The sequence below is a fragment of the Trachurus japonicus genome, chromosome 3 (genome assembly GCF_045865225.1).
Source record: "Trachurus japonicus isolate A0001 chromosome 3, Traja_1.0".
NCBI lineage: Eukaryota > Metazoa > Chordata > Actinopteri > Carangiformes > Carangidae > Trachurus > Trachurus japonicus.
In genome coordinates this window covers 38,442,476-38,470,123 of record NC_140909.1, presented here as the reverse complement: position 1 = coordinate 38,470,123, position 27,648 = coordinate 38,442,476, and the positions used below count along the sequence as shown (strand labels likewise).

At 40.5% G+C, this 27,648-nt stretch overlaps 1 protein-coding gene across 2 annotated transcripts in view; it reads right to left on the bottom strand.

Annotated features, from left to right (window-relative positions):
- Positions 1–13,670: 13,670 nt before the first annotated feature.
- The window catches only part of LOC146990372 (uncharacterized), a 46,206-nt gene continuing 32,228 nt past the window's right edge, over positions 13,671–27,648 (bottom strand). Inside the window, exons 2-3 of one of the 2 annotated variants that reach the window (XM_085772448.1) lie at positions 15,495–15,640; positions 13,671–15,425 (exon numbers count right to left, since the gene is read on the bottom strand). In XM_085772448.1, coding sequence (XP_085628574.1) covers positions 14,322–15,425; positions 15,495–15,640 — 1,250 coding nt within the window. In that variant the 3' untranslated portion in view covers positions 13,671–14,321. Of the gene's footprint in view, positions 15,641–27,648 lie in introns of both variants that reach the window. The other variant, XM_085772442.1, reaches the window with a different exon arrangement.

Here is a 27,648-nt window from a genome sequence, read left to right as displayed (position 1 = left end):
GATGCTATCAAAAAGCATGAAGACGGCGACGTAGAAGAGGAGGAAGAGGATGAAGAGGAGGCGCGAGGGAAAACGAAGAGGAGTCGAAGAGGAGACACCAGAAAGTGACTTTATGAAAAAGGTATGGACTGATAGACAAAATAAAGACAAGGATAGTGGACTAGGGATTCCCTGTGTAAAAACAGTCACCATGAAATTTTGTTGTTTATTGTTGTTGTTTTTTTTTTTTTTTGCTGTATTCAGTTCTCTCCTCTTAAATGACAGAGTTCTTAGAGAATCGAACATTTACGGGGTCTGACTGCAAAGTGTATGATTATGAATATCAGGTAGACCCGGAGAGTCACGTGTTTAATAATATCATTGACACTTGTAAATATTATTCAGATGATGAGCTCAATGCTAAAATTGTAATGGACAATACATTTTCGTTAATTCATTTTAATTCAAGAAGCATGTATGCAAACTTTACTACAATTAAAGAGTATCTGAATAAATTAAAAGGAAAATTTAAGGTGATTGCATTATCAGAGACAAGGATAAAGAAAGAGAGAGAGGCACTGAGTTTCATCTTGAGGGTTATGAGTTACACTACATAAATAGAGAAAATAAGATCGGAGGGGGAGTGGCTTTTTTTTGTTGACAGAGACTTGAGGTGCAGAGTAATTCAAAATATGACAATTGTTAAAGAAAATCTAATGGAATGTATAACTGTGGAAATTGAGTTAGAAAAGAGCAGAAACATTGTGGTTACTTGTGTATACAGAACCCCAGGGTCAAATGTAGAAACGTTTGTAGATAGTCTAGAAGAGATAATAAGTAGAGTGAATGAAAACAAGACATACATGATCTGTGGAGATGTGAACATTGATCTACTCTGTGCAGCAAAACATAAAGCAACATCAGATTTTTTGGACACTCTATTCAGTAGAGGTTTCCACCCCCTAATCACAAAGCCTAGTAGAATTACATCATCTAGTGCTACTCTGATTGACAATATATTTCTGAATGTCACGGAGAATAATATCACTTGTGGGTTAGTAATAAATGACATCAGTGATCATTTACCAGTGTTTGTAATATATGATTGTCACATAAAGAGTAAGGTAAAGGAAAACTGTTATAGATATGCAAGGGTAAGATCAGAGGAAGCAATACTTAAGTTTAGAAATGATTTGTTAAATGAGGAATGGAATGAGGTTTATACAGAGGGAGTAAACGATGCATATGATTCTTTTTTCAAATGTTTCATAACACATTACGATAAACATTGTCCGATAATTCAACTTAAAGCAGAAGCAAGTTATATATTTGTGTTAATATAAGTCTTAAATAGTTATATCTTCCGACAGCAATCACTTACATAGAGTGTTTGGACCGAAACACGTGTCTGTCAGTCCCTCTGCTCTGCTCTGAGCCCAGGAGAAAACATTTATAGTATCCTACAGTTTTTATCCAATGGGGAGAGAGAACGGCATGCAGGGCTGTGTGTGCAGCCAAGGGATGCCGTGAATGTGGTGACGTAGGGACGAGGACTGTTATGGTGCGTTCAAGGAAACTCGTAACTCGTGTTTTTCCGACCTGTGAAGTCATACCAGTTCAATCTGGTACGAGTTCACGGGTCGGAAGTTACGAGTGGCCGTTATAGTGACTTTCACCGGTAAAACAGGTCGGAAAAACACGAGTGGGTTGCCTGGAACGCTACAAAGTCGTAAGTTGTGACTTGAAGCTGTAATTTATGATTTCAAAAGCCGGCCTGGAACGCAGCATTAGCCAAAACGACCGGATCGCTTACTTCTGCTTTAAGCACAAAGGTAGTAACAACAAAAAACCTTGGATTACCAAGGGCTTACAAAATGCTTGTAAAAAGAAAAACACACTGTATAGAGACTTTATTAAATTTAGAACAAACAATGCTGAAAATAAGTATAAGAGGTATAAAAATAAGTTAAAGGTGTACAGAAATGGCCGTTTGTCCCGTTTGTCGCGCCGAGTTGTCACGAGCTGCAACACGAGTTTACCCGAGTGAGGAAAACGAATTTGATTGGTCGTTATCGAGCGGGCGGGATATTCAAAGCTGGGGGCGAGCCCGAGCTCCGTGTGTGTGTGCGTGTCTCAGACGTTTGAATGACGGATTACGGATCCAATATCAGTGGCTGGTGAATCGTGTACAGGCTGACGTATAATCCGTGCGCCTGCGTTATCCAATACGAAAAAAAAAACTACACTAAAATACACACTTTCATCACGGATTTACTCAAAAATAGAATTTTGCACAAAGTTTGGCCTACATCGTCTGATAGATGAGTTATTACACTAATTTTATGACCCAGAGTGGGCTCAAATTCAATTTTCTTTTCTGTACACCTTTAACAACAATAATGAGGCAGGCCAAAGGGGAGTATTATTATAAAATACTAAAAGAAAATAAAGATAATTTGAAAAGAACATGGAGGATCCTGAATGAGGTAATGAGGAACAAAACAGCTCCAACAGCTATGCCAAATTATTTTATTAATGAGAATCGAGAAATTAAAGACATGAATCAAGTTGCCAATGAATTTAACTCTTTTTTTTTGTAAATATTGGGCCAAATTTAGCTAACACAATCTCAACACAAAATCAACAATTCGTGGGAAAAGAAAAAATGGGAAGCAAGGTGCTACAGTCAATGTACCTAGGTGGGGTGAGTGAGAATGAAATAATATCGATCATAACCAAAACAAAGAGTAAGACATCAACAGACAGCGATGGGATAGACATGTGTATAGTGAAAAAAACTATTGATTGTATAATTAAACCTTTAAGTTACATATTTAATCTTTCTTTAAGTACAGGTGTTTTTCCAGAGAGGATGAAAACGGCAAAGGTTATTCCTTTATTTAAGTCAGACGACAGACATGAATTTAATAACTATAGACCAGTGTCAATGCTCTCACAATTTTCAAAAGTGCTTGAAAAACTGTTTGTTCAGAAGTTAGACATATTTCTTGAAAAGAATCACTTGCTGAGTGAGAGTCAGTATGGGTTTCGAACCAACCGATCTACAGCAATGGCACTAACGAAAATAACGGAAGAAATAACAACGGCATTAGATAACAAAAAATATACAGTTGGGGTTTTTATTGATTTAAAAAAGGCGTTCGATACAATTAATCATGAAATTTTAATTTCTAAATTACATAATTATGGTTTGAGAGGAATTGCCTTGGACTGGTTAAGTAGTTATTTACAAAATATAAAACAATATGTTCAGCTAGAGGGTTACAAATCAGAATGTATGAGGACAGTATGTGGAGTCCCACAAGGATCGGTTTAGGGACCTAAACTTTTTATTTTATATATTAATGATATTTGTGATGTTTCAAAGATTCTACAGTTTGTTTTGTTTGCTGATGATACAATTTTTTTTTTTGTTCTGGGGATGATTTGGGGATTATTGCAGAAAACATTACTAATGAAATGGATAAACTTAAGAGATGGTTTGATGAAAACAAGCTTTTGTTAAATTTGAAAAAAACTAAATTTATGGTTTTTACAAATCGAAAAAAGGATGAAATTGAACTTTCATTTGCAGGAGAGAGTGTTGAAAGAGTGTCTGTATTTAGGTTTTTTGGGTGTTATCCTGGACGACAAGTTGTCATGGAAAAACCACATAGTGCTCTGTGTGTTTCAGGATGCAAGAAAGAGATTTGAGTTGTCTTCTGGTCAGAAGGTCTTATAAGCCCGGAAATACAAAGGATTTCTTTTTCTTTTTTAAAAACCTTTCTCTTTTGTTTTTTTTTGAGTAAGTTAATTAAACTGCATTGTTGTTGTTTTCCTGTGGAGAAACCTTTGACAGAGCTAGGTTAAACCTCTCTCCAGTCTGTAATCTCTGGCGGGAAAAGGGCTACAGAGAGGACAAAATGGGAGAGATCTCCCCTCTCTTTCACATTTTTTCCCTAAATTGCTATTTTCTTCAATCACAGGCTAGTTACAAAAATAGGCTCTGGGATGTTGCTAACAGGCTAGTCAATTTGTTACAAAATATAACTCTCATTAAACCACTCAAGGGAGGGACTTCCCTTAAATTCCTAAACTCTCATTAAACCATACGAGGGAGGGACTTCCGGAAAAATAACGAGCTCTCATCGGATAACGAAGAAGCAGTCTTCTCGTCAGAAGGTCTTATAAGCCCGGAAATACAAAGGATGGAAATACAAAGGATTTCTTTTTCTTTTTTAAAAACCTTTCTCTTTTGTTTTTTTTTTGTTTTTTTTTGAGTAAGTTAATTAAACTGCATTGTTGTTGTTTTCCTGTGGAGAAATCTTTGACAGAGCTAGGTTAAACCTCTCTCCAGTCTGTAATCTCTGGCGGGAAAAGGGCTACAGAGAAGACAAAGGGGAGAGATCTCCCCTCTCTTTCACATTTTTTTCCCTAAATTGCTATTTTCTTCAATCACAGGCTAGTTACAAAAATAGGTTCTGGGATGTTGCTAACAGGCTAGTCAATTTGTTACAAAATATAACTCTCATTAAACCACTCAAGGGAGGGACTTCCCTTAAATTCCTAAACTCTCATTAAACCATACGAGGGAGGGACTTCCGGTAAATAACGAGCTCTCATTGGACAGTCAGGGGGCGGGACTTCCGGAAAAATAACGAGCTCTCATTGGACAGTCAGGGGGCGGGACTTCCGGAAAAATAACGAGCTCTCATTGGACAGTCAGGGGCGGGACTTCCGGAGAATAACGAGCTCTCATTGGCTAACAATAGACCTGTCAAGTTTGACGAGAGGTGTATTACATATCTCTCTCTTGTTGTGTCATGTATAAATGTATGTTTCTTATGTGTAAATGTGAATGTTTATGTATGTTGTGTGTATGTCGGACCCCAGGAAGAATAGCCGATGCTGCCACGAGTGCTAATGGGGATCCTAATAAAGAAAAGAAAAAAAAAATCCCTTACTGTGACTCTGAAGGTCCAGGTCCAGGTCCAGGTCCAGGTCCAGGTCCAGGTACAGGTACAGTACAGGTCTAGGTTCAGGACTGAACTCAATAGATAGAACTTTGGACCAGTCACTCTTCATAGACAGACAGATGGATCTTGGAGTCTCTGCTCTCAGTCTGTGGTTCTGACCTTTGCAAACACAAACATGTTTTTATTCACATCACATTTGGACACGCACACACACGCACACACGCACACACACACACACACACACACACAGGTTCCGTTTTTTTATCAAGTCTCTTACTGTGAGTCTGAAGGTCCAGGTCCTGGTCCAGGTCCAGAACTGAAGTCTGAAGGTTCACGGTTGGACCAGTCACTCTTCAGAGACAGACAGATGAATCCTGGAGACTTTGATCTGTCCTCCTGTTTCTCCACACTAACACTCATCTTCAGGACTTCAGTCAGTCTGAGAGGGAAACCAGTAACACACAAAGAGAGAGAGAGAGAGAGAGAGAGAGAGAATCAAGACACACCCTAATCCTCTGAGGAAAAACTATAATCACTTCCTTGTTTAATCCAGTTGTTGACCTCCACCACTCATAGTACTTTGACATTTAATCCATGTTTATCCAGTCACCGTGACTTTTGATGTTTGTATTTGAAGAAGCTGTGTGGAGGTGAATCTGAGACAATGTGCTGGCGTATGTACGGACTACGTCTGACTCTTCTTCCCTCCACAGTCCACACAGACAGACTCTCACACTCTGACACAACAACAACAACAACAACAACAACAACACAAATAATAATAATGTTGTGTTGACACTCACTCGTCTCAGACTTACAGTAAGTTCTCTCCTTCTGCTCCGTTCATTCTAACATGGCGTCTGAACAGTTTCACTTTCACCTCCTCCCTCTGCTCTGTGTTTACTGTAAGAGAAATCACACATGTTCATGGTGACAGAGGGAGGGGAAGTGACTTTCTACAGTAGAGTGGCGCCACCTTCTGGGTAACTCCTGGTATTACACCTGTATGGACAGGTGAACTCCGACACCATGAATAAACAGTGAGCTGAGATCCAGCTGTGGTAGAAGAGCGGCTGAGAGATTTAAAGACACTCTACAAGTTACAGCTCAGTCTGTTCTCTGTCTTATTCATCGCACATGTTATCATCATCTTTGTGTCTAAGTGTTGTAACTTATGTAACTCGCCCCAGTCTGCCAACAAGACCATATGGAAAACACAACCACAACTAAATGTAAATCCACACAGAAACCAGGAGGATACATGGAGAATCATCAACTCCTTTTAGAAATGTCACCTTTTGAATATTGGAGGTCACCAAGTGATTACAACTCACATCAAATCTTTGTTTCCTGTTCTATCAGAGAGAGAACTATCAAAGACGACCATGGGAAACTACAGGTTCCTACGTTCCCAGCATGCTGCTCAGCTACTTGTGATGCTGGGAGGAGCTCCACTGACTGAGTCCAGATCTTCAGGCTTTATCAGACCCAACTTCAGAGGCTCCGGTGCAGGTGGAGAACCGTGGACTCCTTGATCTGCGTTACTCAGGGAGATTAGAGTCCAGCTGCAGACTTCAGTCGTGTTGTCTTTGCCCCGGACTCACAGTTGTTTCATGGCTCAGATGTGAAACAGTTCATAAAAAGGCAGTTTGTTGGGCCTCCTCTTGAGTCTAAATACATTAAACTTCATCTAAAAGTGTGTCCATGAAGTGTTTAATCTTTCTGCAACACAACAAAAACATCTCAACCTCCTGCTGTTACCCAGCAAACATTTCCTCGACCTGGGTCGAGATGGAGACATCCAATCTACGTCACGTCACGTCGTGACCTTAATTCGACAGTTTTTCAACATGATAAAATAACATCTGAGTAAATATGACATACATAATGAGTCATTTTAGATCGGATTAATTGGTTAAATACTGCCAGCAAACATTTTCTCAATCCGCGTCCAGATGACGACATCCATCAGACGTTGCGTCACGACGTGACTTTATTTAGACTTTTTTTCGACATGATAACATTAGGGGGGATACGATCTCACATAACACATATTTAACTAAAAAAAACACTGCCAAGAATGATTTCCTCTATCTACTGCTGTCTAGTGCTGTGTGGAGACGAAGACATCCAGTCAACGTCCAGTCATGTCAGGACGTAGATTCCACCTCTGATTAACGTTGGGCAGGCGGGTTGATATGACGTCTATCTGAGGGGTGAGATGACCGGCGGATGACGACGTCATTTCAACGGCGTTTAGACGGCATCGGTTTACGTTGTTAAAAACTATTCAAAATGATGGAAATATGTTTGTGAATGGGAGAAAACAATGTAGTACCATCAAGTGTATTGGCGGGGTGGGCTTAAATGTTTGTTATTCTAGCATCCATCAAGGAACTATTTTCCTCGCGTAGTGAACGCACCTGGTTTCAGCTGCGGTGCGGCGGCAGAAGAAGTTTTGAGTCGGCGAGGAGAGGACACAGACGCGTGTGAAAGGTGAGCTTCGAAAAATAGTGTAATTTAAAATGAAAATGTGCTTGGTAAGACATTATACGTTCATGAGTTACATGTTAAAGTTCTGATTTTGTTGCTGCATCGTGTAATGTTACAGATATCTGCTGCATGTTATTCGTAACCGAGCGGCGGCTAACAGTAAGCTAGCAGGCGAAATAGCAAGGCCTACCCTGATACATCGAGTGTAGCATCGATGTTAAACCGAGTGTGTTCGTTCAATGATCATACATCATCTCCAAAGAGTGTATTTTTATTGTAGCTCCGAGAGCATGGAGTGGCAGACTTACTTTTAGCCTAGCAGGCATAAACAACTGAACCCAAACATCCACAAATACACACAGGCGGCACGACCCCTACTGGGCACAACAGGGATCATCATGAATGATCTACATTTTCCCTTTGTACTTCCTTCCTTGACCCAGGTGGACAACAGGATGGTTAAAGAGGAACTCTTAAGGATTCCATCCTCAAACCTGCTCCATGTGTCCCTTAGCTCCAGAGTCCTAATGCTGGTTAAATCAATGACTTGTAACTAATGCCTATAGGCTTTATAAGGAACCATCAGAAGATTCAGGCTACTGTGTGGGTCTAAGAAGTGGTTATGTCATTACTCTTTCAAATCCCAGGACAAAGTCTTACTGTAATTTATAAAGTGCATTTTACATCTGAATAGGTGCTCTATAATTTTTTTTTTCTTGTGTCCTCTCTCCAGCTGCTGTGAAAAGATGGAGCATTAAAGTCCCACTCCCGCGACCCTTTTCGGCCATTTTAAAACCAGCTCATTAGCCATGCACATTAGCAATGTACCTCTGGGGGGTGGGCGGAGACTGCGCTGCTCTGCACCCGCCCAGCCACCTCCTCGCACCCCACCCCCCCGCTTGCTGACAGCTGGACATTGTACAATTACAGATTCAGCGCGTTTAGCGTAAAACTCCACACTGGGATTCGATCCCAGATTGGAACATAGTCCTTGCTCATGGTGCAAGCTGCTCTACCAGGTGAGCTATACCTATTATACCTAGACAGCCAGGCACGTGCACACATAGGGCCCAAAGGGTGCTTGAGCCCCTGCCCTTTTTGCCTCGTATTAAAAAGTGCCCTTTTTTTATGTTTTTTTTTTTTTTTTTTCAATAAATGCATTCCTGTTGTGCATGAGGATGTAAACAACCGCGCTGTAAAAATGCCACGGTTATCTAGGTTATCTACCGTACGCATTTCCTTGTAATACACACGGTATTGTGTATGTACGTTGGTGTGTGTGTTGTCCGCTGCTGCTCCGCTCTGTCCCTCACTGAGGGGCGGGGCTGCCCCGCGGTGCGCGCTCCCTCACATGCACGTCCAGAGAGAGAGAGAGAGAAGTAGAAGCTGCCTCGTCGATAACTCTGTGTGTGCCGCATGTAGATGAGACGTGACAGTGGAGAGACTTGTGTCGAATCTTGTGAGTTATAAATCCACCAACATAACTTCCTTGTCGGTTCTGACAAGTCACCGTCCACTTATTCAACGAGCTTAATGAGTCATATTTCAGAAAAGACCCATTTGTGTTTGTTTAGCTAACTGCTTGTTAAGAGTTAAGCCCCACCCCGTCCTCTGTCTAACATCACCTGAATGTAGTGAACAACAGCAACAGGAGGAATCACTCACTCCGCTTGATTTCACTGACTATTTGAATTTGTTTCCAGATGTTGAGTTACTGGTAATTGTGACTTTGCTGTTGTAAATATTGCTGCTGTTCTGAAATATGCACAGTAGCAGTCACAGTAGTCATTTCTTGGTTTTGTGTGTGTAGCCTGTAGGCTTAGCCTACATCTATTTTGCACTTGCACTCACATGATTTTTTTTTCTGCAAGCCATGTTAATGTGCACCCAATATTAGCCTTAGCCTACCAGTTCAGAAGTCATGACTCTGTTTCGGGAAGTTGGGAAATTGGTCCAGCATGTTGACTGCAGTCATGAAGGCGTGCAGGCTTTCTCTACCGACTAAATAGTAACTGTAATTTTTTTATTTTTATTTATTTTGATATTAAGGCCTGAAAAAATTGTACATAGGTACTGCCCTTTTCTGATGTTGAGCCCCTGCCCCTCTATAGTCATGTGCACGTCCCTGTAGACAGCTACACCGAGCTGTGAAGGCTTTCACCTCTGAGCCAGATGCAGAGCGGGGCGGGAGCTTGTAGCACTAGTGCCCTCCCCTGGAGCTGTGACACCCTCAACTCCAGTCTTCCTGAAACTGCCAGTTCGCGTCTGACATTGGTTCACAGCAGTTTGAAGGCAGAAAAACTCTGAAATGCAATTTTGCACTTCCTTCTCTGCTGATAAGTGCTCTAACACAAGAAAAATGCCACAGGAACATGTGAAAAGCTCAGAAAACACGATTTTCACGGGAGTGGGTCTTTAAGGCCACAGATGTGGAAATAGAGAATGCAATGATGAATCATCTAAAGCATGCGCCAGCCAGAAGCGGGGGGAAGGAGCAGATCCTCGTCGCTGACTGTTAAGCCTCCTTGGCTATGACCTGACTTTACAAAAAAAAATTTGTTCTCTAATAAATATATTTGTTTTACTTGTTTATATGTTTTCAATACAACCAGTTGAATAGATCTTGTCCTGAATGCTTTCCTTTTATTATTCTACCTATTAGTCCATGCACCACTTGTATTTTACAGTATAGCCTAGGTGAACATCACAAGGATATTTTAAACCTTCAGGTTTATTTGCTATCAAAGTTTCCGTCAGGTTCACTTTTCCAAAAATGCTGATGTGATTTGATGTCTTTGACTTTTTGAAGTCAATGCAGCTTGAGATTTTTTTTTTTTTGCTAAAATTGAGAAGTTTGTTCAAGTATGTGTAGATTAGAGCATTGAGAATTACACATAGGATATGCAGCACAAGATCTGTGCTTTTCATAGAATTTCTAGATATGATAATGCCAGTTATAGACACCTTTTGAAATGCAATACATTACATGTGTAGACAAAAAGGTTGAAATGTAAGCTATATTGCAATTCGAAACGACAAAAGTTGAAATGTTGATGTAAAAAAACTTTCATTTGAGCACCTCAGATCGACGTCGAATCAACCTGCCTGACCGACGTTAATTAGACGTGAAATAGACGTCAAAATGTTTGCTGGGTAGTTCTGGTTCCAGTCTCCCCATCAGGCCTGGGATCCTGCTGCAGGGACCTGATCCCATTCAGACCCATTAGAGCTAAGGTCCAGTACAGACACTGGGTGAACTGGCTTTGTGAACGGTCAGATTGAAGCAGGATGGAAACAAACTAATGACCAACTATCAGGGTCTGTCAGGGCTAACCTTCTCTGATATTAGTGCTGACCTCGTTGGCCTCTGCTGATGACATTACAGTCTTTCCAACAAGTCAGAATGATGTGAAAGTTCTTGAGGAAAAGTTGTCTCTATATGAACAAGCCTCTTCCCCAAAGATGAAGTGGTCCAAGTCTGAGGGTTTGCTTCTAGGTGAGTGGAATAACAGAGAGAAGCCAACATTACCCGCTGGGCATCAATGCAACACAGAGGGGATAAAATTCCTCAGTGTTTTCCTGGGCAGTGAGGGTTTTATTAGTAAAAACTGGGACAAGTGGCTGGGGCCTGATCGACCTTCAGTCGTGTCACAGCTTTTGGCCTTCAGACTGTGCAGCCCTTGTTATATCATAAACAGCAGCAGCTATGGAGTGAAACAGCGTCAGTGTTGCTCCATAAAGTTATGAGTCTGGAATATGATAAACACCTGTTTCTCCTGGAGCCATCTGGAACGGACTTCACCACCACCTCAACTTTTTATCAGTGAGGAGGGACTGCTCCCAGGTCTGTGGAAGTGTAGGGGAGGAGCCCCTGTTTGACGACTCATTGATCCGTTGCAGGATGCTCTGTTGTACCAGTGGAAGGAGAACTCTCATCAGAGCCGCTCTAAAGTCTGGGGGACGGTGGAAGACAGCTGCCATGGTAACCCAGGAGACCGGCTTCAAATCCCTTCGACTGATGGAGAGGCTATTGGAAGAAGTGGTCGGTGCACTACCTGGTTCCTTCAGGAGAGCACTGGCGGAAGGATCTGTGGGGGATCGGCTGATTGTCGGCCCTGAGTTCCCATCGTTGTCCGTCTGTGCTGCGGTGGAGGAGCAGGTGGAGGAAGCTGGAGCCCTTCTGTCTTTTAGAGCTGCGGTCATACAGGACTTCTCAGGGGTCTAGAAGAAGACCCTGTACTCAGTCTACGTGAAGGTAGACTGGCTCAGGGACATCGAAGCCTGGATGGCCCACAGCTTTTTACATTTTAATCAAACAAAAACTGAAATAATCGTTTTTGACCCCAAAGGAACCTGTGACGCCCCTCTCAAGGACCTGGACCCCCTTCTACCTAATTGAAACCCACAGTTTCTAATCTTGGAGTAAAGCTTGACAGTGATTTTAAACTGGACCAACAGATCAACTCTGTTGTCAAAACAGAGACATTTTACTCAAACTCTCGGTTCTTCCCGCCACTCAACTCTGTTGTTTCCCCAGAACGTCTCTGTCCCTACCCAGGGTTCTTTTCTGGTTTGGGTACGGGCACAAATATCTTCCAAGTAGAAACAGTGATAAATGGTTCTATAAGTGATTGTCGGTGCCTGTAGATGTCGCCAAAGTTCTTCCCAGGATAAATAGCCAGGATAAAAAGTCTTAAATGCAACATGTCTCAACTAAGTCAATGAGGATAATTATCGTCTTGCTATTTAAGTTTAAACTATGTCAATTATTTTTCCAACTCAACTCAGAAGAAGCTGTTTAATCATTTTACAGATAATCATCACATATATCACAACAGTTTCATACAAAGTCTGGCATCACTGGAGACTATAATGGATGTTAATAAACTCTGTGATAATTCTTTTTTTAGATTTTAGATTTAAATCTCTTTACAGTGGATGATTCAAAAGCAAAGGGACAATTACTAAAACGTAAATTTTGATCCCCAACCACTGAATGTAATCAGAACCAAACAAACAAAACATGATAACCTCATCTTGAGCAGTTACCTGCAATATACCAGAAAGAGATTTTACAGAATTCTTTACACAAACAATAAAACATTTAACACATACAGTTCTTTTTTTTATTATGTTGTAGTAAGCTCTCACAGTTCAGCTCAACCAACAACTCTGCAGCCTCACTTACTGCTGCCTTCAATACATGGGTTTCCATGTACTACAGACTTGTAACTTGTATTTGTAGCATTCATTTCGTGAACAAGCTGTTTCATACAAAAAATTTCAGGTTCATACAAACTTTAAAGTGATAGTTCACCCAAAATTCAAATTTCACTCATTATCTACTCACCCTCATGTCGACTAAGGGCTGAGTCCTTAGTGCCTTCTCTGAGTTACAGCGGGGCTCCGTGCAGCACTGCATGTCCATACGACAGTTGCGAACGGGGCTCACTTTTCTTCGTCCAAAAAGACACACCAAAAAACATCCAAATACCTCCATGCTACTCGTATGTAATGTCCCTCTTGAAGCCCCGACATGAGATTTTTTTTGCCTTTATTTGACAGCACATAGTGAGACAGAGAGGAAGGGGGGAGGCAGAGAGAGGGGGAACGACACACAGGAAAGGCCCGCCCGACGCGGGACCCGACGCGGGACCCGAACCGGGGCGCCTGCGCCGAGGACTGCAGTCTCCACACGGGGTGGCCGCCTCAACCACTGCGCCACGCACAGCCCCAATAAGTCTATATTTTAAGCTTGTTTGCAGTGTCTCAGTTCACAGCTCTGCCAGTGTCAGTGCAAATCGATTTGAGACTGAGACACTGGGAGCTTCCACTGCAAACAAGTTTAAAACATAGACTTATTTAATTTTTTTCTTAACAATTTCTCATGTCTGGGCTTCAATACATGAAGGACATTACAGACGAGCAATATGGAGGTATTTGGATGTTTTTTGGTGTATCTTTTTGGACGAAGAAAAGTGAGCCCTGTTTGCGACCGTCATATGGACATGCAGTGCTGCACGGAGCCCTGCTGTAACTCCGAGAAGGCACAGAGGACTCTGAAACTTCTCCCAACCCTTAGTCGACATGAAGGTAAGTAGAAAATGAGTGAAATTTGAATTTGAATTCAAACAAAATATTTTACCTGTGGAGATGTTACACATGGGTTTCCATGTACTACAGACATGTAACATGCATTGATTTCATGAACAAGCTGTTTCGTACAAACATTTTCAAAATAATACAAACTTTAACAAAAATATTTTACATGTGGAATTCATTTCACTCTATTGTGATGAGCCGTTCAGTTGAATCAACCACTCTGCAGCCTCACGTACACATATAATGTACACGGTAACAATTATTTGAGGTAGTAATTTCATGAACAAGCCGTTGTATAGAAACAATTTCATAACTCATACGAACTTTAAATATATTACATGTGGAATTCATTTTCACTATATTGTGATACACTGTTACAGTTTAATACCTGTAGCCTCACACACTGCTGTTGCCTTCAGTAACGGTGAGTTTACATACACTCATATGTCTTCTCTTGCCAGAAATATCTGAGAATTTCTGCAACTGTATGGTTTCTTTCCCATATGGATTTGTTCATGTGTCTTAAAATATTTCTTTTGAACAAATATTTTCCTACAGAGACTGCATACAAATGATTTATCTCCTTAATGGGATTTCATGTGTCTTCTGAGATTCTCTGATGTCGAATATGTACTCCCACACACATTACAAACAAATAGTTTCACTTCTGCGTGGACTTGCTTGTGCTTCTCAAGATCATCACGTTTATGGGATTTCATGTGCAACACTAAATTCCCTCACACCTTAAACTTTTCCCCACAAGTAGCTCCATCAAATGCTTTCTCTCGTATGAACTTTCATGTGGGTCTTAAGAGCAGCACGTCGGAAAAATATTCCCTCACAATCACTACAACCAAATACTTTCCCTCCTTTATGAGATTTCATGTGCAACCCAAAATTCCCCAGGTCCATGAAAGTTTTCCCACAAACACTGCAACCAAATGGCTTCACTTTTGAATGGACACTTGTGTGCACAAAACAATGTGTCTGTAGAGCAAATCTTTGTCCACAAATAGCACAACCAAATGTTTTCTCATCTGTATGGAGTCTTTTATGGTTTCCAAGACTCTTTTTACGTCCAAATTTTTTACCACAGATAGCACAGTCAAACGGTCTCTCCCCTGTATGGAGTATCATATGGTCTCTAAGACCCCTTTTATTTCCAAATTTTTTACCACAGGTAGCACAGTCGAATGGTTTGTCCCCTGTATGGATTCTCATATGGACTTTTAGATTCCATTTAAATGTAAATTTTTTACCACAGGAAGCACAGTCAAATGGTTTCTCTCCGGTATGGAGTCTTGCATGTTCTATGAGATGCCCTTTACATCTAAACTTTTTACCGCAGGTAGCACAGTCAAATGGTTTGTCTCCTGTATGGATTCTCATATGGACTTTTAGATTCCCTTTACGTCTAAACTTTTTACCACAGGTAGTACAGTCAAATGGTTTGTCTCCTGTATGGATTCTCATATGGACTTTTAGATTCCCTTTATATGTAAACTTTTCACCACAGGTGGCACAGTCAAATGGTTTCTCTCCTGTATGGACTGCCATGTGTGTCTTCAAAACCATGTTTGTGCTAAATGTTTTCCCACACTCTGAGCAGCGGTGAGACTTTTTACCAGTCTTACATTCTTCATCACTTAAATGAACAGCTTCACTGTTCAAACCGGACTCAGATGCTCTGGTTTCTCTCCAGTCATCATCACTGTCTTCAGCTTCAGAGGACGACTCTAAGACCTCATCTGTATCTGGTTGAAGGTCTTCAGGTTGATCTGAGTTCCTGGCTGGTTCAGATCCTCCACAGTCGTCTCCATCAGCCTCTATCTCTACCTCTATCTGTTCAGCTGAGCTGCTGGATGGAGGCTCTGCCTCAGTTTGTCTTTGATGAGGTTGTAGGGACTGAGGTTCCTCTTCCTCATCCTCACTCTTCACATGAACAGAAGTGAGGGGGAACTCTGGAGTGGTCAGTAGTTCTTCCTTTTCTTCTTTAATATGTAGACTCTCTGGGTTCTCCTGATCCAGACTAGTGGTCAACTCGGGATCCTCTGCTTCAATCATCGACAGTAGCTGATCACCTGCAGGAACTGTAAAAACACATATTATGAACAACAGCATCTTCGTTCAAAACCTATTTCATTTTATTATTAGAAATATGTTAATGTTTATTAGGGCCACGGGCAATCGCACCGGGCACTACTGTTATTGTGTGGATTTTTTCTTCTTATTAGGGCCGCGGGCAATCGCACCGGGCACTGGTCCCAACAGCTATGAAATAGCTGCAGGGACCAGTGCCCGGACGAAGCCCGGGCACTACTGTTATTGTGTGGATTTTTTCCTAGTTATTAGGGCCGCGGGCAATCGCCCCGGGCACTGGTCCCAACAGCTATGAAATAGCTGCAGGGACCAGTGCCCGGGCAAAGCCCGGGCACTACTGTTATTGTGTGGATTTTTTCCTAGTTAGTGTGAATGCTGGAAGCATTCACACTATTGTTATTCGGTTCGGCCATTTTCTGCCTTTCTTCGTCATGTAACTAGTCCTTCATACTTTGTGCTATTTCAACAATTCAAATATCAAAATGTTCAGCCTTTTCGGGACAGGTGTGCTATGTCTTTTCTCTTTTCAACTATTCATACTTTTTGCAATATTCAACTATTTTTTTTTCCCCATAGAGAATGCATTGGAACAGTCTTGAAACTCTTCAAATCTTCTTACTTCTTTCAGCCTTTAAAGCGTCCACATACTTTCAGCTAGAGACTTCATTCAAATTCTGAGCTGTAGACAAACTTCTAATGTATTCATCCTGTATTTACAACTTTTTCATAGCTTGTACCGTTTTTGAGATAAATCCTTTAAAAGCACATGAGGATTTCTGACAAATTTCACACTTTTCAATGAGTGTGTATGGGGTTGGGTCAGAGTGAGTGACATCATCGTTAGAGTGAGAGGGATCGAAAAAACATTCAGGATTTTTTCTGGATAAATTGCCAGCACGGCCACAAATTAAACTCTAGACACATGATTTCCTCACCGGTTTGTAGCCACACTTGTCGTGTCTCATTTAATGTGTTCAAAACAGCAGACAGACTTACAGAATTGTCTCTATGAGCCTAATTGTGCAGCTAGATCCGCTCCAGTGGCTCATCCACTTCAATAGAAAAGTAGGAGCTGATTTTTTTAGAAAAGCAGAAATGCCCCCCTTTTCTACCTTGCGACCCTGAGAAAAGTTTTTGCCCTACAAACATTTAATGCACATCAATGTGCTCAGGAAGGTCTCCTTGCCCAGATGGTCAGGAGGACCACATTCTGATAAGAGTTACGGTTCTCTTTTTCTGGGCTGTTTTGGGAAGCTGCTCAGAGCTCAAATCTCTCTGCTCTGCTCTGCTCTGTGTGCAGTTGGTCCAGCTGTAGTGGCCAGCTCGTTATCAAAGTCTACAGTGCAGGTGCAGCCTGGCCGCTCGTTAAGATGTTTTTAAACACAGCCCCACACACACACATGATAAACCAGACTGACAGAGGATGTCCACGCACAAACACAGGCATCACACTCACACAGACAGACACACACAGACGCTCACACACAGTCACACATGCACACATACACAAACAGACAAACACACAAACACAACACTGTTCCACACAGTAAAATGTAAGCATGGTCGTCGCCATGGTAACTTCTGAGGGCAGGATGCCAATCAATCAGATCATTAGGGAGAGAGGAGTTCTGTGGCTTTCTGCACATGTACACACAGACAGAGAGACCGTCAGACTCACACACCCAGACACACACACACACACACACACACACACAGGTTTTCAGCTCAAATTCATCAGCCTCTCAATTATTTTATACTTTTGATGTAAACATCTCCAACAATTAATTTTTTTCTCATGAATTTATCTATCTATCTATCTATCTATCTATCTATCTATCTATCTATCTATCTATCTATCTATCTATCTATCTATCTATCTATCTATCTATCTATCTATCCCCCTCCCTATTTTTAACCCCTCTGTCTCCTTTTTTTCTTTCTTTCTTTCTCCTACTCCTTCATTTGTATTTTACGTAACTTTTTCTATCCTTCCCTCTCTATCCATCCATCCATCCATCCATCCATCCATCTACCTCTTTCTATCTATCATCCCCCTCTCTCTTTTTCTTTCTTTCTTTCTTTCTTTCTTTCTTTCTTTCTTTCTTTCTTTCTTTCTTTCTTTCCTTCTTTCTTTCACTCACTCCATTTCTGTCTTTTTACTTCTTTGTTTGTTTGATTGTTTCTTTCTTTCTTTCTATTCCTTTTCTCTTCCTTTGTTTTTACTCCATTTCTTTCTTTCTTTCTTTCACTCCATTTCTGTTTGTTTACTTCTTTGTTTGTTTGATTCTTTCTTTCTTTCTTTCTACTCCTTTTCTCTTCCTTTGTTTTTACTCCATTTCTTTCTTTCTTTCTTTCTTTCTTTCTTTCTTTCTTTCACTCCATTTCTGTCTTTTTACTTCTTTGTTTGTTTGATTCTTTCTTTCTTTCTTTCTGTCCTTTTCTTTTTTCTCTCTTGTTTCAATCTTTCTTCCTTTCTTTCTTTCTTTCTTTCTTTCTTTCTTTCTTTCTTTCTTTCTTTCTTTCTTTCTTTCTTTCTTTCAACAATTTCTTCAGCTCATTCAGCATTGCTGGAAGCATTCACACCATTTCCATTCTTGGAAATGTTTTTTCTAGTTAGTGTGAATGCTGGAAGCATTCACACTATTGTTATTCGGTTCGGCCATTTTCTGCCTTTCTTCGTCATGTAACTAGTCCTTCATACTTTGTGCTATTTCAACAATTCAAATATCAAAATGTTCAGCCTTTTCGGGACAGGTGTGCTATGTCTTTTCTCTTTTCAACTATTCATACTTTTTGCAATATTCAACTATTTCTGATTTTTTTTTCCCCATAGAGAATGCATTGGAACAGTCTTGAAACTCTTCAAATCTTCTTACTTCTTTCAGCCTTTAAAGCGTCCACATACTTTCAGCTAGAGACTTCATTCAAATTCTGAGCTGTAGACAAACTTCTAATGTATTCATCCTGTATTTACAACTTTTTCATAGCTTGTACCGTTTTTGAGATAAATCCTTTAAAAGCTCATGAGGATTTCTGACAAATTTCACACTTTTCAATGAGTGTGTATGGGGTTGGGTCAGAGTGAGTGACATCATCGTTAGAGTGAGAGGGATCGAAAAAACATTCAGGATTTTTTCTGGATAAATTGCCAGCACGGCCACAAATTAAACTCTAGACACATGATTTCCTCACCGGTTTGTAGCCACACTTGTTGTGTCTCATTTAATGTGTTCAAAACAGCAGACAGACTTACAGAATTGTCTCAATGAGCCTAATTGTCCAGCTAGACCCGCTCCAGTGGCTCATCCACTTCAATAGAAAAGTAGGAGCTGATTTTTTTAGAAAAGCAGAAATGCCCTCCTTTTCTACCTTGCGACCCTGAGAAAAGTTTTTGCCCTACAAACATTTAATGCACATCAATGTGCTCAGGAAGGTCTGCTTGCCCAGATGGTCAGGAGGACCATATTCTGATAAGAGTTACGGTTCTCTTTTTCTGGGCTGTTTTCGGAAGCTGCACTGAGCTCAAATCTCTCTGCTCTGCTCTGCTCTGTGTGCAGTTGGTCCAGCTGTTGGGGCCAGCTCGTTATCAAAGTCTATAGTGCAGGTGCAGCCTGGCTGCTCGTTAAGATGTTTTTAAACACAGCCCCACACACACACATGATAAACCAGACTGACAGAGGATGTCCACGCACAAACACAGGCATCACACTCACACAGACAGACACACACAGACAATCACACACAGTCACACACACACACATACACAAACAGACAAACACACAAACACAACACTGTTCCACACAGTAAAATGTAAGCATGGTAGTCGCCATGGTAACTTCTGAGGGCAGGATGCCAATCAATCAGATCATTAGGGGGAGAGGAGTTTTGTGGCGCTTATCAACAGTTTTACTTTCTGCACATGTACACGCAGACAGAGAGACCGTCAGACTCACACACCCAGACACACACACAGGTTTTCAGCTCAAATTCATCAGGCTCTCAATTATTTTATACTTTTGATGTAAACATCTCCAACAATTAATTTTTTTCTCATGAATTTAAGTTCAGACGTTTAGTCTTTCCAACTCTATTAATAGTAGTACAATTACAGGTGGAGCCTGGGATATAGGACGCAGCATTTATCTATCTATCTATCTATCTATCTATCTATCTATCTATCTATCTATCTATCTATCTATCTATCTATCTATCTATCTATCCCCCTCCCTATTTTTAACCCCTCTGTCTCCTTTTTTTCTTTCTTTCTTTCTTCTACTCCTTCATTTGTATTTTACATAACTTTTTCTATCCTTCCCTCTCTATCCATCCATCCATCCATCCATCCATCCATCTACCTCTTTCTATCTATCATCCCCCTCTCTCTTTTTCTTTCTTTCTTTCTTTCTTTCTTTCTTTCTTTCTTTCTTTCTTTCTTTCTTTCTTTCTTTCTTTCTTTCTTTCCTTCTTTCTTTCACTCACTCCATTTCTGTCTTTTTACTTCTTTGTTTGTTTGATTGTTTCTTTCTTTCTTTCTATTCCTTTTCTCTTCCTTTGTTTTTACTCCATTTCTTTCTTTCTTTCTTTCACTCCATTTCTGTTTGTTTACTTCTTTGTTTGTTTGATTCTTTCTTTCTTTCTTTCTACTCCTTTTCTCTTCCTTTGTTTTTACTCCATTTCTTTCTTTCTTTCTTTCTTTCTTTCTTTCTTTCACTCCATTTCTGTCTTTTTACTTCTTTGTTTGTTTGATTCTTTCTTTCTTCCTTTCTTTCTTTCTTTCTTTCAACAATTTCTTCAGCTCATTCAGCATTGCTGGAAGCATTCACACCATTTCCATTCTTGGAAATGTTTTTTCTAGTTAGTGTGAATGCAAAAGGCATTCACACTATTGTTATTCGGTTCGGCCATTTTCTTTATTTTTCTTCTTACTACTTTCCGCCTTTCTACGGTTTTAAACTAGTCCTTCATACTTTGTGCGATTTCAACAATTCATATATCAAAACGTGCAGCTTTTTTTGAACTTTATCGGCATTACTTTTCTCTTTTTAACTATTTATACTTTTTAAAATATTTAACTTTTTCTGCTAATTTTTTCCCATAGGAATGCATTGAAAACATCTTCAAACTTTTAAAATTTTCTTACTACTTTGAACCTCTAAAACGTCAGCATACTTTCTCCCACAGACTCCATTTGACTTTTAAACTGTAGACGAACTTTTAATCTATTCACATATTACTCAGCTTATTGATATCTTCAACAGTTTTTAGGTATTTGGCTGTTTTAAAATCATTAAAATTTTCGACAAAATCCAACTTTATAATGGTTGTGTATTGCGCTTAACGAGCAGGGCTTAGAGTGAGTGACATCATCGTTAGAGTGAGAGGGATCGAAAAAACATTCAGGATTTTTTCTGGATAAATTGCCAGCATGGCCACAAATTAAACTCTAGACACATGATTTCCTCACCGGTTTGTAGCCACACTTGTTGTGTCTCATTTGATGTGCTCAAAACAGCAGACAGACTTACAGAATTGTCTCAGTGAGCCTAATTGTCCAGCTAGACCCGCTCCAGTGGCTCATCCACTTCAATAGAAAAGTAGGAGCTGATTTTTTTAGAAAAGCAGAAATGCCCCCCTTTTCTACCTTGCGACCCTGAGAAAAGTTTTTGCCCTACAAACATTTAATGCACATCAATGTGCTCAGGAAGGTCTCCTTCCCCAGTAGTCATGGCCACATTCTGATAAGAGTCACGGTTCTCTTTTACTGGGCTGTTTTGGGAAGCTGCTCAGAGCTCAAATCTCTCTGCTCTGCTCTGCTCTGTGTGCAGTTGGCCAGCTGTTGGGGCCAGCTCGTTATCAAAGTCTATAAATAGAACAGGTGCAGGTGCAGCCTGGCTGCTCGTTAAGATGTTTTTAAACACAGCCCCACACACACACGATAAACCAGACTGACAGAGGATGTCCACGCACAAACACAGGCATCACACTCACACAGACAGACACACACAGACACTCACACACAGTCACACATGCACACATACACAAACAGACAAACACACAAACACAACACTGTTCCACACAGTAAAATGTAAGCATGGTAGTCGCCATGGTAACTTCTGAGGGCAGGCTGCCAATCAATCAGATCATTAGGGAGAGAGGAGTTTTGTGGCGCTTAACAGTTTTACTTTCTGCACATTTACACGCAGACAGAGAGACCGTCAGACTCACACACCCAGACACACACACAGGTTTTCAGCTCACATTCATCAACCTCTCAATTATTTTATACTTTTGATGTAAACATCTCCAACAATTTATATTTTTCTCATGAATTTAAGTTCAGACGTTTAGTCTTTCCAACTCTATTAATAGTAGTACAATTACAGGTGGAGCCTAGGACATAGGACGCAGCTTTTAACATGTGTCCTATCTATCTATCTATCTATCTATCTATCTATCTATCTATCTATCTATCTATCTATCTATCTATCTATCTATCTATACCCCTCCCTATTTTTTAACCCCTCTGTCTCCTTTCTTTCTTTCTTTCTTTCTTTCTTTCTTTCTTTCTTTCTTTCTTTCTTTCTTTCTTTCTTTCTTTCTTTCTTTCTTTCTTTCTTTCTTCTAATCCTTCATTTGTATTTTACGTAACTTTTTATATCCTTCCCTCTCTATCCATCCATCCATCCATCCATCCATCCATCTACCTCTTTCTATCTATCATCCCCCTCTCTTTTTCTTCTTTCTTTCTTTCTTTCTTTCTTTCTTTCTTTCTTTCTTTCACTCCATTTCTGTCTTTTTACTTCTTTGTTTGTTTGATTGTTTCTTTCTTTCTTTCTATTCCTTTTCTCTTCCTTTGTTTTTACTCCATTTCTTTCTTTCTTTCTTTCTTTCTTTCTTTCTTTCTTTCTTTCTTTCTTTCTTTCTTTCTTTCACTCCATTTCTGTCTTTTTACTTCTTTGTTTGTTTGATTCTTTCTTTCTTTCTTTCTTTCTACTCCTTTTCTCTTCCTTTGTTTTTACTCCATTTCTTTCTTTCTTTCTTTCTTTCTTTCTTTCACTCCATTTCTGTCTTTTTACTTCTTTCTTTGTTTGATTCTTTCTTTCTTTCTTTCTTTCTTTCTTTCTTTCTTTCTTTCTTTCTGTCCTTTTCTTTTTTCTCTCTTGTTTCAATCTTTCTTTCTTTCTTTCAACAATTTCTTCAGCTCATTCAGCATTCACACCATTTCCATTCTTGGAAATGTTTTTTCTAGTTAGGGCCACGGGCAATCGCACCGGGCACTGGTCCCAACAGCTATGAAATAGCTGCAGGGACCAGTGCCCGGGCGAAGCCCGGGCACTACTGTTATTGTGTGGATTTTTTCTTCTTATTATTATTTTTCCACTTCCGGCCGATTTTCGATGCGCTACTAGTCCTGCAACTCGAAGAGTTGCAGGACATATTATATATCAAAACGTGCGTCCTGGTCGGGATCGCTGTGCTATTACTTTTCTCAACAGTTTATGAATTTTTCGCGACGTAGTCGCGAAAAACTGCGCAAAAATTTTGCATGTAAGTCAATGGGACGGGCGGAAAAAAAAGACCGAAAAAGACCAATCATTGGAGTTTAACAAACGTCTACTGCTCAGGCATACTTTCACCTAGAGACTCCATTTAAACTTTAAACAGTAGACACAAGTCTTGTGTATTGTCGTATTACTCCACGTTTTGATAGGTCATATAGTTTTTGATCAATCCCTGATCAATGACCATGATCATTTTTGGAGAAATTATGAGTTTATAATGGGTGTGTATTGCATGGAATGTTCGTGTCAGAGTGCGTGACATCATCGGTTAGAGTGGGAGAGAGTGAAGAAACATTCTGTATTTTTTCTGGATAAACTGTGACCACGGCCACAATTTACACTCTACAGACATAATTTTTTCAGAATTTGTAAGACAAACTTGTTATCTCTCATGTCATGTGCTCAAAATATCAGAGAGACTTACAGAATTGACAGAATCAGCCTCTGAGTGCGGCCACGTCTGTCTCTGCTCCTCATTGAGTCCAATACAAATATTTTCTGAGAGGAGCAGAACGTCCTGATGTTTTAAAACTGCCAGCGTCGCCAAAATATTTACTGTAGAAACACCAAATCGTACCGAAATTTTCAGTAAGTCCTTAGAGCAACGTTGATCTGTGTTTTGTTCTGATAGGAGTTACCGTTTTGTCATGCTAAGCCTAATTGTGAGACCGGTTTAGAGGCAGAAAATGGCTCTTTTTCTCCACGTTTCTGTCTGTCTCAGCCTGCGGGGGCCCCTATCGCCGTGGTAACCTCTTTGATCCTCAGGCCAGAGCTCGTTAACTTCATAAACAATCCACCTGGCGCTCGTTTAAATGTTTATAAACACAGACACAGCTAAATCAGACTGACACAGGATGCAGCTACTAACTAACTATGTGACAAGTCAGTCACACACACACACACACACAGACTCTAGAGCCAGCTTCATGTGATTACAGTCACACACACACACACACACACACACACACACACACACACACACACACACACACACACACAGGTAACCTAATGTGGTTACAGCTCCTCCATATCAGTGCTTATAGAAAGATGATCATGTGTCTGTCTGATCAGCTCTGTCTTGACCTTAAGATCGTGGGTTTGATTCCCATGTTGACAGAGATGGCACAACCCGCAGTAGCTCCCGTGGCCCATTCAAAATTTCCCGAGAGGAAATTTTCTAGTTATTAGGGCCACGGGCAATCGCCCCGGGCACTGGTCCCAACAGCTATGAAATAGCTGCAGGGACCAGTGCCCGGGCGAAGCCCGGGCACTACTGTTATTGTGTGGATTTTTTCCTAGTTAGTGTGACTGCTGAAGCAGTCACACTATTGTTCTTCTGTTTGGCCATTTTCTTCCGCCTTTTTACGGTCTTCTTCTAGTCCTTCATACTTTGTGCTATTTCAACAATTCATATATCAAAACGTGCAGCTTTTTTTGAACTTTATCGGCATTACTTTTCTCTTTTTAACTATTTATACTTTTTCAAATATTTAACTTTTTCACAAAAAATCTCACATTCATCAAAGTCTCAACCTCTCTTCTTCACAACTCCACTGTAGTGTAGGGGTTAGGGTGGATGCTTGCCAACCCTAAGGTCACTGGTTCGAATCCAAGGGAAGAACTCTTGTTATGTTATGTTGAATTCTGCTCTCCTCCCCCGCCTTCAATTGGTTACAGGTGTTTGTTATCTCCTTGATTACTCATACCAGTTTGCAGCACATCATCACATTACAATGAATGACAACAGTTTTGAAAGCAGTGTGCTCTCTGTAGCCGAGTGGCAGAGTAAAGGCCTAGTGATCATATGGTCATGGGTTCGATTCCTGCCTCAGTCTTTTCACTTCATTGCTTGACTTTTGATTCCAATTATTCAGCTGTCATTGGACAGTCTTTGATTCCTCATAGTATAAAGCTCATTGTAACTCAGGTTCTCTGTGGCCATATGGTTAGTGCTCAGCCTGAAATTCACAGACATTTTCATTCTGAGTCATTCAAGCTTGACTCTCAAGCTTTCTTGATGTTGACAGTGTGCAGATCATTAACAGACAACAGTCTCTACAACTGTGTGTGCACTGTGGCCTAGAGGCAGAGTGGAAGTCTAATGACCATGAGGATGTGGGTTCGATTCCGACCTTGGTCAAACATTTGTATGGTGATCACTGCTTGCACTATTTGCTAATTCTGCAACAGCGTTCAGTTGCTGTCAGCAGTCACACCATTTCCATTCTTGGAAATGCTTTTTCTAAGAACAATAGTGTGACTGCTTCAGCAGTCACACTATTGTTCTTCTGTTTGGCCATTTTCTTCCGCCTTTTTACGGTCTTCTTCTAGTCCTTCATACTTTGTGCTATTTCAACAATTCATATATCAAAACGTGCAGCTTTTTTTGAACTTTATCGGCATTACTTTTCTCTTTTTAACTATTTATACTTTTTCAAATATTTAACTTTTTCACAAAAAATCTCACATTCATCAAAGTCTCAACCTCTCTTCTTCACAACTCCACTGTAGTGTAGGGGGTAGGGTAACTGGTTGCCAACCCTGAGGTCACTGGTTCGAATCCAAGGGAAGAATTCTTGTTATGTTATGTTGAATTCTGCTCTCCTCCCCCGCCTTCAATTGGTTACAGGTGTTTGTTATCTCCTTGATTACTCGTACCAGTTTGCAGCACATCATCACATTACAATGAATGACAACAGTCTTGAAAGCAGTGTGCTCTCTGTAGCCGAGTGGCAGAGTAAAGGTTTAGTGATCATATGGTCATGGGTTCGATTCCTGCCTCAGTCTTTTCACTTCATTGCTTGACTTTTGATTCCAATTATTCAGCTGTCATTGGACAGTCTTTGATTCCTCATAGTATAAAGCTCATTGTAACTCAGGTTCTCTGTGGCCATATGGTTAGTGCTCAGCCTGAAATTCACAGACATTTTCATTCTAAGTCATTCAAGCTTGACTCTCAAGCTTTCTTGATGTTGACAGTGTGCAGATCATCAACAGACAACAGTCTCTGCAATTGTGTGTGCACTGTGGCCTAGAGGCAGAGTGGAAGTCTAATGACCATGAGGATGTGGGTTCGATTCTGACCTTGGTCAAACATTTGTATGGTGATCACTGCTTGCACTATTTGCTAATTCTGCAACAGCGTTCAGTTGCTGTCAGCAGTCACACCATTTCCATTCTTGGAAATGCTTTTTCTAGTTTTTATTATTTTTCATCTTCCGGACGATTTTCGATTCGCTACTAGTCCTGCAACTCTTCGAGTTGCAGGACAAATTATATATCAAAACGTGCGGTTTGATCGGGATCGGGGTGCTATTACTTTTCTCAACAGTTTACGAATTTTTCGCGACGTAGTCGCGAAAAACTGCGCAAAAAATTTGCATGTAAGTCAATGGGACGGGCGAAAAAAAAAGAGCGAAAAAGACCAATCATTGGAGTTTAACAAACGTCTACTGCTCAGGCATACTTTCACCTAGAGACTTCATTTAAACTTTAAACAGTAGACACAAGTCTTGTGTATTGTCGTATTACTCCACGTTTTGATAGGTCATATAGTTTTTGATCAATCCCTGATCAATGACCATGATCATTTTTGGAGAAATTATGAGTTTATAATGGGTGTGTATTGCATGGAATGTTCGTGTCAGAGTGCGTGACATCATCGGTTAGAGTGGGAGAGAGTGAAGAAACATTCTGTATTTTTTCTGGATAAATTGCCACCACGGCCACAATTTACACTCTACAGACATAATTTTTTCAGAATTTGTAAGACAAACTTGTTATCTCTCATGTCATGTGCTCAAAATATCAGAGAGACTTACAGAACTTACAGAATCAGCCTCTGAGTGCGGCCACGTCTGTCCCTGCTCCTCATTGAGTCCAATACAAATATTTTCTGAGAGGAGCAGAACGGCCTGATGTTTTAAAACTGCCAGCGTCGCCAAAATATTTACTGTAGAAACACCAAATCGTACCGAAATTTTCAGTAAGTCCTTAGAGCAACATTGATCTGTGTTTTGTTCTGATAGGAGTTACCGTTTTGTCATGCTAAGCCTAATTGTGAGGCCGGTTTAGAGGCAGAAAATGGCTGTTTTTCTCCACGTTTCTGTCTGTCTCAGCCTGCGGGGGCCCCTATCGCCGTGGTAACCTCTTTGATCCTCAGGCCAGAGCTCGTTAACTTCATAAACAATCCACCTGGCGCTCGTTTAAATGTTTATAAACACAGACACAGCTAAATCAGACTGACACAGGATGCAGCTACTAACTAACTATGTGACAAGTCAGTCACACACACACACACAGACTCTAGAGCCAGCTTCATGTGATTACAGTCACACACACACACACACACACACACACACACACACACACACACACACACACGTAACCTAATGTGGTTACAGCTCCTCCATATCAGTGCTTATAGAAAGATGATC